Consider the following 11957-nt stretch of genomic DNA (forward strand, 5'->3'; position numbering starts at 1 on the left):
AAGCTCCGTGCTGTCTCCTTGTTGTCCCGCTTCACAGAGCCCTCCGTCCCCCACGTGAGCACTGTCCTCCCTCGCTTGGCGAACTCGGGGCCAGTCCTGCCGCCCCCGCGGATGAAATGTCAGCACAAGCAGCACGGGGCACTTCCCGGCGGCAGCTTTAAAACCAGTGCCTGACTCTTGTTCTCGTGCCCTTCCTCAAGAGCACGGCCGGTCCCAGCCACCTGGGGCCCGAGCAGGGTGAAAGGGACCGGTGCCCGCCCGTGGGCACGCTGACCCTCGGGCTTCCTCCCTGAGCCCCCAGCTCTGTCTCTGGTGTGTGGCCCGGGTCTGTGCGGAGCAGGAGGAAGTTCGAGGAGCTGCCACCACCCAGGTCAGTCCCAGCCGGTGATGGACAGGACTGTCCCTGCCTCCTGGGCTGTGGCCCGTGGCCGGACGGGTGGACACCCCTGCAGGGGCCCCGGGGCACTGAGCCGTTGTCCACAGGGGTCTCCTGCTCCGTACACCGCAGCCCGCCGCCCCGCCCACTCCCTTCCTCACCCCCCAGCGCCCCTGCGTCTCCTCCGCCCTCAGCTCCACCTGAACCGCGTGCAGGCGGACTTCTGCGTCCAGGCCAGCGTTGGGGGCACCGAACCTCACACTGGGGACGGGAAAGACTTCCTGCAAGGCCCTCTGCTGGCCCGTGGGGGCCGCGGGTCTGAGCAAGAAATAGGCCTTTGCCTCCAGCCCCTGGGTTGGGGGCCCTTTGGTCACAGCAGCGTAGCTTTTCCGAGCTGGGAGCTATGATCCCGGCTGCGGTTCGGGAGTAGGTGACCCTGCAGGAGTGGCTCACAGAGCTGTCCCTCTCAGAGGGCTGCTCTCAGCCACCTACTCTGTGCCAGGAGAAGGGGACCCTGTCAGGGACCACAGCTGCAGCCCAGGGCTCCTGTCTGCACGGAGCGGCAGAGGGCTCGCCAATCTCCCCCATCATTTCCTGGGGCCTCTAGTGGCCCCTGCAGTAGAGCTGGGGGGCAGCACACATGTTGGCCCAGCGTCCGGAACAGAGGAGTTTCCTGGGGTGTCCACACCCCTCCCTCACCCACTGCAGGAGCAGCTGGCAGTCTGCAGCATGCACTGCTGAGAACGGCCTTGGTGCCCAGGCCGCCCGCCTGGCGCGGTTCTGTCTGGGAGGAGGTCTGGGAGGCAGGGCGGGCGGGATCTCCTCAGCCCCGGGCCGGGCCGGTGGGTGGCTCCGGGGCCGTTTCCAGGCTCTGCGGTTTCCTGGCACTTCCGCGGAGGCCCTGGAGACCTGCAAGGTGTTTTTGGTTAAGAATCTCTTCCAGCTTTAATGAGGGTGAGAGACAGAGCAGGGAGCGGGAGGCGTCCTGAAGGCCGTGTTGGACCTGAGTCATCCCTCACCGCTATGGAGACAAGGACAAGCCTGGGGGTGGGGACGACTGCAGACATTTCCCCCAAGAACAACCTGAGAGCTGCAGACCAGTCGGGCCCCTGCGTCGGCCAAGCCTGCGGGCCGCATGTGTCTGAGCTTTCTCTACCGGCCAGCTGGGCCAGAGCAGAAGACATTCCTGGCTTGGACTTCCAGGGTCTGTTTATTTCCCAGTCTCCGCGGGGACGGAGAGTCCTCCTAGAGCTGCCAGGCCTGGTCAGGTGGGGAGCTCCCTGTCGTGGGAGGTGTGCAAGCCAGGGATGCCACCAACGTAGACAGGTTAAGGGGCCTCCAGTGTTAGTCCGGCCGGGGTTGCCTAAGTAACTCCTCAAGGGGGACCCTCCATGCTGGACCATCTGCCAGGGGAATGGGGTCAGGTGTGGACGCAATGCTTTGGCCCACTGTGTTTCAGTTCTTGTTTTTTTTGGCTAATGACCGATTCAACAAACACACAGGAGGCTTCGAACCACAGTGGGCTCATGATGACCAATGGGATTAGCCTTAGATTCAAATTCTCTCTCGTGTCCCCCTGGCTTCTTAAAAAGCTCTCCTCCGGCTTTGAGGAGTTTGCCACTTCCTCTCCCTCCCCCGTCCTCAGTGAGTCAGGCCACCTCACACCAACGCCGTGGCAGGAGATGAACACAATGGGTGCCTGGGCCACAGCTGAGCCGTGGCTGTCCTTGGGGGCTGTCCTTTGCAATTGCTCGTTCCCTGGGCAACTGATGAGGCTCTTTTTGCAGAGTTATTTCAACTTGACGTCTGTGGCATTTTCCTTTTTCTTTCTTTTTTATTATCTTCTTGATTGATTTTAGAGAGACAGAGAGAGGAAGGAGGGAGAGAGAGAAAGAGAGAAAGAGAAACTTGATTTGGTGTTCCACTTAGTTGTACATTTACTGATCGCTCCTGTTATGTGTCCTGACCGGGGATTGAACCTACAACCTTGGTGTTTTGAGATGATGCTCTACTGAGCAACCGGCCAGGGCCTGGTGGCATTTCCTTACCAAGAACATTCTTTCTAGTTTGGAGCCCGTGGCAGTGAAGTCTGCAGCCAGGTCATCAAGTCCTTGTTCCAGGGAAGACCCTCCATCCACGAACCTCGGTTTCTTCAGGGGGTGGGGTCAGGGGTGTCCCCTGTAGCCACCCTGAAACAAAGTGGACCAAGAATGAGACACAGCAACAGGAATGGGAGCCAGGCAGAGATTAATTCATCTAATTCATCTGTGTTCTGAGATCCAAAATAATGATCCAGTAAAACTGAGGAGACAAGTCATGCCCGCCTCCTGGGGTTATCATGTGGCTGGGCGCCTGGGCTGGGGTCTCCCTCAGGATCCTATGGAATCAAGGTGCTGGTGGGCAGGGCTCTCATCTGGGGGCTCCTCAGGCCTGAGGTCCTCGTTCCCTTGCTGGGGGCCAGCTGGGGGATATGCTCATGCTCTGTTCCTACAGGGCTGCCTGCCCGCCTTCTCACTACCCGCCCACCTGCAGAGCAGCGGTCACGACCTGCGTCTTCCTCGTGCTTTGAAGTTCTGACTTCACAGGCTGGATGAAACGCTCTGCTTTTCCAGGCTCGCCAAAGTCAAGCCCGCCAGATCGGCTCCGTCGAGGTCACGTGGCATGGGACTTGCATTACATCAGCAAAGCCCTTCACGGCATCAGCTGGACCAGTGCTTGTTGAAGGAGCCAGAGGGTGGGGCTCTTGAGGACGGGCATTCGAGTCCTGCCTACCCCACCTATTAGGCCCATGTTTGTTTAATTTTCTTATTTCAGAGGTTGATGAAGAATGAAAACCCATGCCCTACCTGAGGAATAATAATAACAATGACGACAGTGATGACGGTGATGATGGTGGGGTTTGTAGCAGCAGACGGACTCTACAGGCTGCATTCTAGCTTCTGCCCTGGCAGTCACACGGGAGCAGCTGAGACTAGTCAGGAGGAACACACAAGTGCTCTCCCTTTCCCACCTGCCTCACCTTGAGCAAGTGACCCAGCCAGGTGAGTGGTCAGCCCGCACCGTGGACTGACCACTAGAGGACATCTGCTCAGAGCCCGGCACCCGCCGCTCTGCTGTTAGGTACATCACACCCGAGGCCGACATGCTGTTGGACCATCTGCACCACCTTCGCCTGAGAACGGTTTGCTTTTTAAGCGCCACCCCATCCTTGTTGGGCCCACTAGTACCATCTAGCTTGGTCTCGGGCACCCCCTGGCTAAGCCCCCTCCCATCCCTTTGCTGGAAGAGTGTGCCGCTGGCTGGCCCATGTAGGAATCATGTGTGGAGCCAGCTACAGGACACGCCCACGCCCACACCTAGAGCTTCCTCTCCACGTGATGACTGGCACTGAGGGGCTCAAGTTCTAGACCTCAGGACTACCTGAGCCGCTCCCAAGAGCAGCAGCAAAAGCACACCCCGCCCCCAGCTCCCTTTGGAGCAGTTCCCAATGCGGCCATGAGGTGGCAGCACAGGCAGGCCTCACGGTGAGGGAAATCCCCTAGTTGTAATAGGGATCCATCCAGGGCATGGCCTCCTGGCTGGCCTGGACTGACCATGTACCCAGTGTGGTACCGACGCCTGGAGTTTGCCTGTCTTCGGACACAGCGGCTGTAGCTCTACTGATTCCCTACACTGCACCATGAGCTATTTACTGCAGGATGCCCACCTGATTTCCTCTGACCCCAAAAGCAGTTAGGAAATGAATATTTGTATCGTTTTTCGACTTCAGAATAAATATAATCCCAGTTTTACAGGTCAGTACATCAAAGCTAAGAGCAAGCAAGGGACACAGCCAATGAGAAACATAACACGTTGTTTTAAATTTTATTACACTTTTTTTTCCTTCTTTTTTCAAGTGAGAGGAGGGGAGATACAGAGACAGACTCCCGCATGCAACCCAACCAGGATCCACCTGGTGAACCCTGTCTGGGGCCGATGTTCTGCCTATCTGGGGCCATGCTCAGAACCCAGCTACTTTTAGCACCTGAGGTGAAGGTTCCTCAGTGCCTGGGCCAATGCACTCGGTCCAATGGAGCCATGGCTGCAAACCGGGAAGAGAGAGAAAGAAGGGGGAGGGGGGGGGAGAAGTAGATGGTCTCTTCTTCTGTATGCTCTGACCGGAAATTGTACCCAGGACTTCCACACATTGGAGCAATACTCTACCACTGGGCCAACCAGTCAGGGCCTACACTTTTGTTTTTTTGTGTTTAATTTTTGAAAAGATTTTTTTCACTTATTTATTTTAAAGAGGAGAGAGAGAGAGATAGAGAGAGAGAGAGAGAGAGAGAGAGAGAGAGATAAGAGGCAGAGAGCAGGAAGCATCAACTCCCATATGTGCCTTGACCAGGCAAGCCTGGGGTTTCAACTGGCGATCTCAGCATTCCAAGTCGACATTTTATTCACTGTGCCACCACAGGTCAGGCTACACTTAGTTTTTACTATAATATTTATAAAGTAAATCTAGACACTGTGGCAATTCACTGTAAGTACAATTAGGACATTTTTCCTAACCACTGTGGCCATAATCTTTTCCTAACAAAAGTACAATAAGTCATTATTATCTAGTACCGTTTATACTCACATTTCCCCCCACTGTCTCACCAATGTCTGGTTTTAGCTGATTTTTTCATACAGTCTGTACCTCCAACTCAATTGTGTCCCTCAAGCTCTTTTATTCCCCAACCGTCCTAATTCCCTTTTTTCCCCCCTCCAGGCCCTTAATTAACTAACGAACAAATCAGCGCTTTTCCCACATAACATCCTAAATTCTGGATTTGGCTGTTGGCCTCCAGCCGGTGGCACAGGTTTAAGAAATAGATAATATTGAACCTGACACACAGTAGGTGCTCATTCAACATTAGGAATGCTTAAGGGGCAGCAAAGCGAAGTAACAGAGGTTCGGTCTTCACGTATGTGACAAGCAGGCAGCCCTACACTTGGTAGATGACAGGTTCCAGCCCCGGGATGCTGGGGGACACGGCTACTCCAGCCCTCCATCCTGGGGGACACCAGAGACTGCAGCCCTCAGATCTCGGCACAGGGGACGGCAGGCCAGGCAGAGTTTCCGGGGGCTCAGTGAAGGGACAGCAGCTAAGGGATGGAAGAAGGAGGGAACCTCCCTTTCCAGCACCTGCGCTTCTTCGTGACCCGTGTAGAATGGCATGACCTTTGTCGGATTAATAGAAACGTTGGATTTATGAGCTTTAGCTGCGTCTCCACAGTGTTCCCAGGTGCTGTTTCTTACCTAGTTCGTTCCGTTTTGCGTTTTGTTCTGAGAAAACGGAAGGTGGGCGCCCAGTGCAACGAAAACCAACACGCGCGCAGCCGTCCTCCAACATCGGCACTGCTGACGTCGTGTCCCACTTGCTCCCTGGGTTTTCTTGCTTTTGTTTTTTAATAAAACTCACAGATAGCGATGGAGCACTCCGACCAGAACTTGACCCTGCTCCCCTTGCACCACCGCAGAGCTGCAGCGTGAGGGCTGCAGCCTCCAGGCCGCTGTTTCTAACGTGCTTGCGGGTGCCTGTCGCCGTGCTTTGACCCTTAGCCTGACCATCTGCATTCAACCAGCAGTGGGCGCTCTGTGCCGGCCCCGGTGCCAGGCGGCTGGGGCCGCAAGGTGAACAGACAGATGCCCATTCCGCCCCCAGGTTGCCTCCAAGAGCAAAGGGCGCCCTGATGCGAAATGAACTATCTTCAGAACCGAACACCTGCGCACACTTCCGGCGCCTGCGCCCCGCCCACCCAGGCTGCCTCCCCATTGGCTCTTCCCTTGGCCACGCCCCTCAAGGGGTCTCCTCCCACTATTTCCTTCAACTTTCACCTCCTCACTTACTGGGGCTCCAAAGATCTCAGACCTCCGCCTCACCCGCCGTGACCCACGGTTATTGGTGACTATTGCCCGTCTATCAAAGAACACTCGGTCGCGAATTGGTTGAAAAGAAGTAGTAGGCACAGAGTCTGCGCAAATTGCCGGACCCCCCCCCCAAGAGGGCGGGCCAGCGGGATCTGCGCATGCCCGGTACGTGCGCTGTGCCGGCGCGGGGTGGCAGTTATGGCGGCTCAGTGCGTGAGGTTGGTGCGGCGCAGCCTCCCGGCTTTGGCGTTGTCTCTTAGGTAAGAGGCGCCCGGCTGCCTTCGGCCGAAGGGCGCGGTCCTCGGTGCCGCCCTGTCCGGGTCTGGCCCGGGAGCGGGGATCGCAGGCCGCGGACCCCCTCGTGGGCTGGAGTGGAAGGGACGGCGCGCCCCGCTCGCCCGAGGCCCGCGCTGGCCGCCGCACCTGCGTCTCGGGACCAGTGTGCGGCCCCCACGTGCGCGCGCCCGGGCACAGACGGCCGCGGCCCCGGGGGCAGCGCGAGGCCGGGTCCCCATCGGCGCTCGCCCGGAAAGTTGTAGAAGCCAGGCTCGGGTCGGCGGATCACGGGCTTTTTCCACTCGGCCCGAGTTCCTTCTGCGCCTCCGCCTTTTCCGGGGCCTGAGGTCAGAAGTGCAGCGGAGCCTGCCCGGCCCGGCGCGGGAGAGGAGCTTGTTTAGACAAGGGCGGCGACTCCGCAGGGAGGGTACACAGTGCAGGAGCTGGGCTTCCTCGCCGAGCGCACTCACGTGCTCGGGGGCCCCGGCGGGCCGGCCACGTCACTGGTTGTGGACGGGGTCACGGCGTGGTTGCTTCCCTAGTAAAGTACATAAACAGGACAGGGGAGCAGTGACCCGCCTGGAGTACCTGAGTCATGCGTGGCTTTGAATTTGGAATTCACTGCCAGGCAGAGATGCCCAGTCAGCATGAATGTCCGTGGAAAGAGGCTCAAATGGGGAGAGGGGAAGGGTCAAGAGAGCTGAATTGTGGTCATAGCTCTTAGAGGAACCGAGCAGCTCTCCGAGACTCAGTTTCCCTCTCTGCATCCACGACCTGCTGCGCTGCTGCCCTCCTTCCGCTGGCGTTGCTTACAGGAACGGCCCAGAGGCTGTGACAGGCACATCCAGAATGCAGAACCACCAGAAAACAGGTTTCACAACAGCACACTCCATTTCTTTAGACTGTGAGCTTTTTGAAGTTACAGAAGCAAAAATACAGGAAGAGAAGGAGGTTATGGCTCTCCAATCCAGAGTGACAGACTGATGGCTCCTTGGTTCCACTCTGCGGAAGATCTCACATAGACCCAGGATTGTTGGGTGGTTCTACACACGTGGGTGGGGCCGTGTTTTGTGTTGCATTTCTTGCACACTGTTCTAGATTGTGGAAGCGACAGTGGATCCCACCAGTGCTTTAGTTATGGGCCTTCTGGTCCCAGCTTGCGCCCTGCTGCACTGTCGTTCTTATCCTCCTATGTTGTGTGTGCTGACAGCTTCCCTGCGCATTGAGGCAGCTTCCTCAAATCTGGAAAGGAGAGTTGAACGGATTTATTTTCTGATTGGATTGTGCCATAGTTAAGAAAGCTCCACTGGCCCGGGGGAAGAAGTCTGGGTTTTAAGACTATTCTAACATTTATTCATGGCTCTGTGACTTTGGGCTTATTACTTCACCTTTAGGATGCGGGGATCAGATTGGATAACACGTGAAGTCACTTCCAGGATGAGTTGTAGAGTTTGATTGTATTTCCCATGTACATACCCCATGCCTTCCTGCCTCCGTGCCTTGTCCGAGCAGTTCCCTCTTCCTGAAGCGGGTCTGTCATGTCCACTGACTGCCTGTGTGGGCCAGCCTGCCCTTCCAAGCCCCTCCGCACAAAGCCGGCCATGGTCTTCATTCCCCAAGGACAGAAATGATCTGCCCTGAGGCTCCTGAGGCACTTGGCTCCTCTTTTATCACTTTAACCCCCAGTTAGAGTTCTTTGTGTATAGATTCCTTTCTTGTGTGATGGTAAGTGCCCTATGGCAGGGTCTCTGTGGTGTTCATAGCTGTGATCAGCATGGGCTCTGGCCTGGCCTCTGATGATGGCCACGCCCCTGGTGATAGCCACTCCTCAGTATGAGGTCTGGCCAGGGGACCATAACTGGGCAGAAAGAGGCGGCGGCGAACAGCGCAGCCTCGGTTCACGGGTGTACCTGCTTAGGTCTGTCCTGCAGAATTTTCATAAATGGCTTCTAAATGTCATGATTTGTCTTAAGTATATCCAAAATAAATCTTTTTCTCCCGCAACAAGTCAGTAGCAAACAGTCTTAATTATCTCAGATTACAAAAATCATACCTCTGACTGGTGTGAACTTGAATCCAGGCCCTCGCCACGGCTGCTGTGCACAGCTACGAAGCAAAAGAACAGTGGGCAGAATTTAGAAGAGGACATGGGTCAGAGTGAGCAGAAGACAGATTCTCCCGCAGAGAAGACACCCGTGGAGGACAAGGTCAAGTTAGAGGAGCAGCTGAAGGAGACGATGGTAAGACTGACAGGCCCTGTGGGGAGGGGGGTCAGCTACATGCCACACGGGTTCAGGCATTTGTCCAGGGACTAGAGCTGCGTCCTGTAGCAAGATACTGCTAAAGAAGAGACTGGAACCCAAGTCCTGTGGCTCTGGTTCTGTCATGGGGCTCATCTTTATATACGACATTGATTATATTGAATTAAGACTTAAACGGCCTTTACAAAAGAGGACTACTCACCGAAGCTGCTTAAGCTGGATGGGGAGAGGGGCAAAGGTGGGGAGGGGGAGTATTATGGACAGTTAGTGACATGGATCGTTACTCCACGTAATGCGCAGGGGGCATAAATCAGTTCTTTAAGGATTTATGAGTGGTGATCCAGACACTTCCTATGTGCTGATGGTATTCTAATATATCTACGTATATCAGTGCTCACAACCACCCTCTGTGTTAGCTGTTAATGTCCCTGTTTACAGGCGAGGGAACTGAGGCACAGAAGGGTTAGGTCAGCTTCCCATGGTCCCTGGCTGCTGAGTGCAGAGTCAGGGTGTGCGACTGGGAGACCTTGCCCTTCGGCAGGGCACTGGCAGTGCCCGGGTGAAGACTGGGCAGACGGCGTGCAGCTGCCCTCACCCCCAGCGTCATCTAGTCCACGTTAAAAATGTAAATGCTCAGGAGATGAGTGTGAGCTACAGTAAGTGGTGGGAAGTGGGGACGATGCCCTAATTTAGATGATTATTACACAATAGACGTGGGACTGAGCCATGTGGAAGTGATAGTAAAAATACCAAAGGTTCGTTGATGGGCTTTTCTCTCTTCGAAGGGATAGAGGCCTGAACTGTCCACCCAGGTTTGTGGCTGTCTTGAACCTCCTCAAAGTGTGGGAACTACAGTGTGCCAGCCCCCAACTAGGGTGCCGGGGTCCCCCCAAGCTGCAGACCGTGCCAAAGCACCGAGGGGTCCTTCCTGGAGGGGCTATGCGGCCGTCTGAATCTGGAGAGAGTCGTTTTCTCTTGTTCTCTTCACAGCTGTCCACTGAGTCAGAATGGTCCTGGGGCCACACAAATACTGTCACCTTGACGTCCTACTCCCTGCTTGCCGGACAGTGACACAGGTGTCACTGCGAAGCTGCGTTACACTGTCTAGTCCAAAAGCTCAAACATAATCGCTGTTTGTATTCTGACTTAAGAGTTTGTTGTGTCAGACTGTCTTGCTGTGAATTTGTCCGATACTTTATTCATGTAAGTTTCCTTTTTTTTTCCTTTTAGGAGAAATACAAACGAGCTCTGGCCGATACTGAGAATTTGCGGCAGAGGACACAGAAACTGGTGGAGGAGGCAAAGTTATACGGTAACTTCAGACATTATGTGGTCATTGGTCTGGAAGGCGGGGTGGGGCGTACATGGGTAGCAAACAGCAAGATCAACCAGGCGGGACTGGGGGAGCCCTGATTTTGAGCCGGGTCAGTTCTGAAGTCTGTGAAGAGCAGAGCACGGAGCTATGACTGCACGCGGTTCCCTCAGTGAGGGCGGCGTGGCTGCTGGCCCACGTGCAGGCCTCGATGGGAACTGCAGGCCGTCCTGGCCATTGGCTTCTGCTGTCCACTTCCTCAGCATTACCAGCAGTAACGTCGGCATCACCTTGCCGAAGGGCAAGGTCTCCTGAAGTGCTGTGGATTTTTGTCACTGTCCTTCCCACTTTCTGGTGGAGACCCTTGAGGCTCCAGTGCCTGAGGCCACCACGTGACTGCTGGGCCGAGCCAGGCAGGCTTGCTTCCCTCAGAGCTGAGGGGCCTGAGGCCCAGCGGCCGCGGCTGCAGCCAGGGCCCCGGCGGAAGCAGGTGCCAGTTTGGTGCTCTTGTCATCCCTGACTTCCGTTCAGCGTCGGAAGCATTCTTTCGAAACTGCAAAAATTATGCAATACATTGCCTTGAATTTCGAGTGACTTTTCTAATGTTCTGCCTTCTGTTAGATTAAAGTGAAGGCTTGGGGTGTGTCTGGGTAGCTTTTACCCCACGGTGCCTAAGAGTTGCCAACGTTCATTGAGGACTCTGAGCTCATATGACTCTGTCTCCATAACTGCACTGGTGGATACTGTTCTCATCCCTGCTTTATAACTGAGGGAGCTGAGATCCAGAGAGGTTGTCGACCAAGACCCCACGGCAGCTGAGTAAGAGCCGGGGATGTGGCCCTGGCTCTGTGCCGCCTAGCTGCTGCACAGGGGCCTCTGCCGGCTGTAGCATGCGGAGGGCAGTGTGCTCTGCTGGAGCCGAGTTGTGGGGAGATGGTTCCGCAGATGTGCAGCCACCAGTCTGCAGACCTAATTAGCTTTTGTCTAAACCCAGAAGGGGGTGTTGATTTTTTCTTTTCCAATCAAGCCAGTGAAATGACCACTGTGAGTTGCCCACTCAGTTGGTACAGATGGAATGCAAATGCTCTTCTCTTTGTTCAGGCATTCAGGCCTTCTGCAAGGACTTGCTAGAGGTGGCAGACATTTTGGAGAAGGCAACACAGAGTGTCCCCAAAGAAGAGATTACAGATGACAACCCTCACCTGAAGAACCTCTACGAAGGGCTCAAAATGACTGAAGTCCAGATCCAGAAGGTGTTCACCAAGCATGGCCTACTCAGGCTTGACCCCGTGGGAGCCAAGTTCGACCCGTACGAGCACGAGGCCTTGTTCCACACGCCGGTGGAGGGGAAGGAGCCCGGCACGGTGGCGCTGGTCAACAAAGTGGGCTACAAGCTGCACGGGCGCACCCTGCGGCCCGCCCTGGTCGGGGTGGTGAAGGGGGCCTAGCTTCCTGTGGGGGGGGGGGGGGCTGGGTTTTTGGTCATCACTTGCTGTAACTGAAAAGGCGGGTTCATCTTGTCTCACCTAGGAATACGTTTGACCTTCCCCAGGCCATGTTGGGAGCTTGAGTGATCAGCAGGTACACAGGCTGCACAGTAGTTACTGGACTCCACATCAGCCTGGGCCTGCCTGTTGACTTTCAGTACTCGTTCACTAGTTCACACACTTCCAGAGCCTGGACTGTAGCGTATCGTGAATAACCCTGTATCTGATCTGCTCCAAGCCTGGTGACATCAAGGTATTGTAAATGAATAAAAGGTCGTGGGGAGTCCTGCCGTCTGGCCGCAGCCTGGCCGGCCCCCCTGCGCCCGTCTGCCTCCCTGTGGTGTGAGCT

General features: G+C 55.7%; 1 protein-coding gene across 1 annotated transcript; it reads left to right on the top strand.

The window, feature by feature from the left end:
• The first annotated feature begins 6377 nt into the window (after positions 1-6377).
• GRPEL1 (GrpE like 1, mitochondrial) lies at positions 6378-11891 on the top strand. Its single transcript, XM_066387632.1, has 4 exons — positions 6378-6532; positions 8629-8788; positions 10040-10121; positions 11223-11891. The coding sequence occupies exons 1-4, from the start codon at positions 6471-6473 to the stop codon at positions 11567-11569; spliced, it is 651 nt and encodes a 216-aa protein (XP_066243729.1). The 5' UTR covers positions 6378-6470; the 3' UTR covers positions 11570-11891.
• The last annotated feature ends 66 nt before the right edge of the window (positions 11892-11957 follow it).

This window comes from Saccopteryx leptura, chromosome 5 (assembly GCF_036850995.1).
Source record: "Saccopteryx leptura isolate mSacLep1 chromosome 5, mSacLep1_pri_phased_curated, whole genome shotgun sequence".
In the NCBI taxonomy this organism is placed as follows: Eukaryota; Metazoa; Chordata; class Mammalia; order Chiroptera; family Emballonuridae; genus Saccopteryx; species Saccopteryx leptura.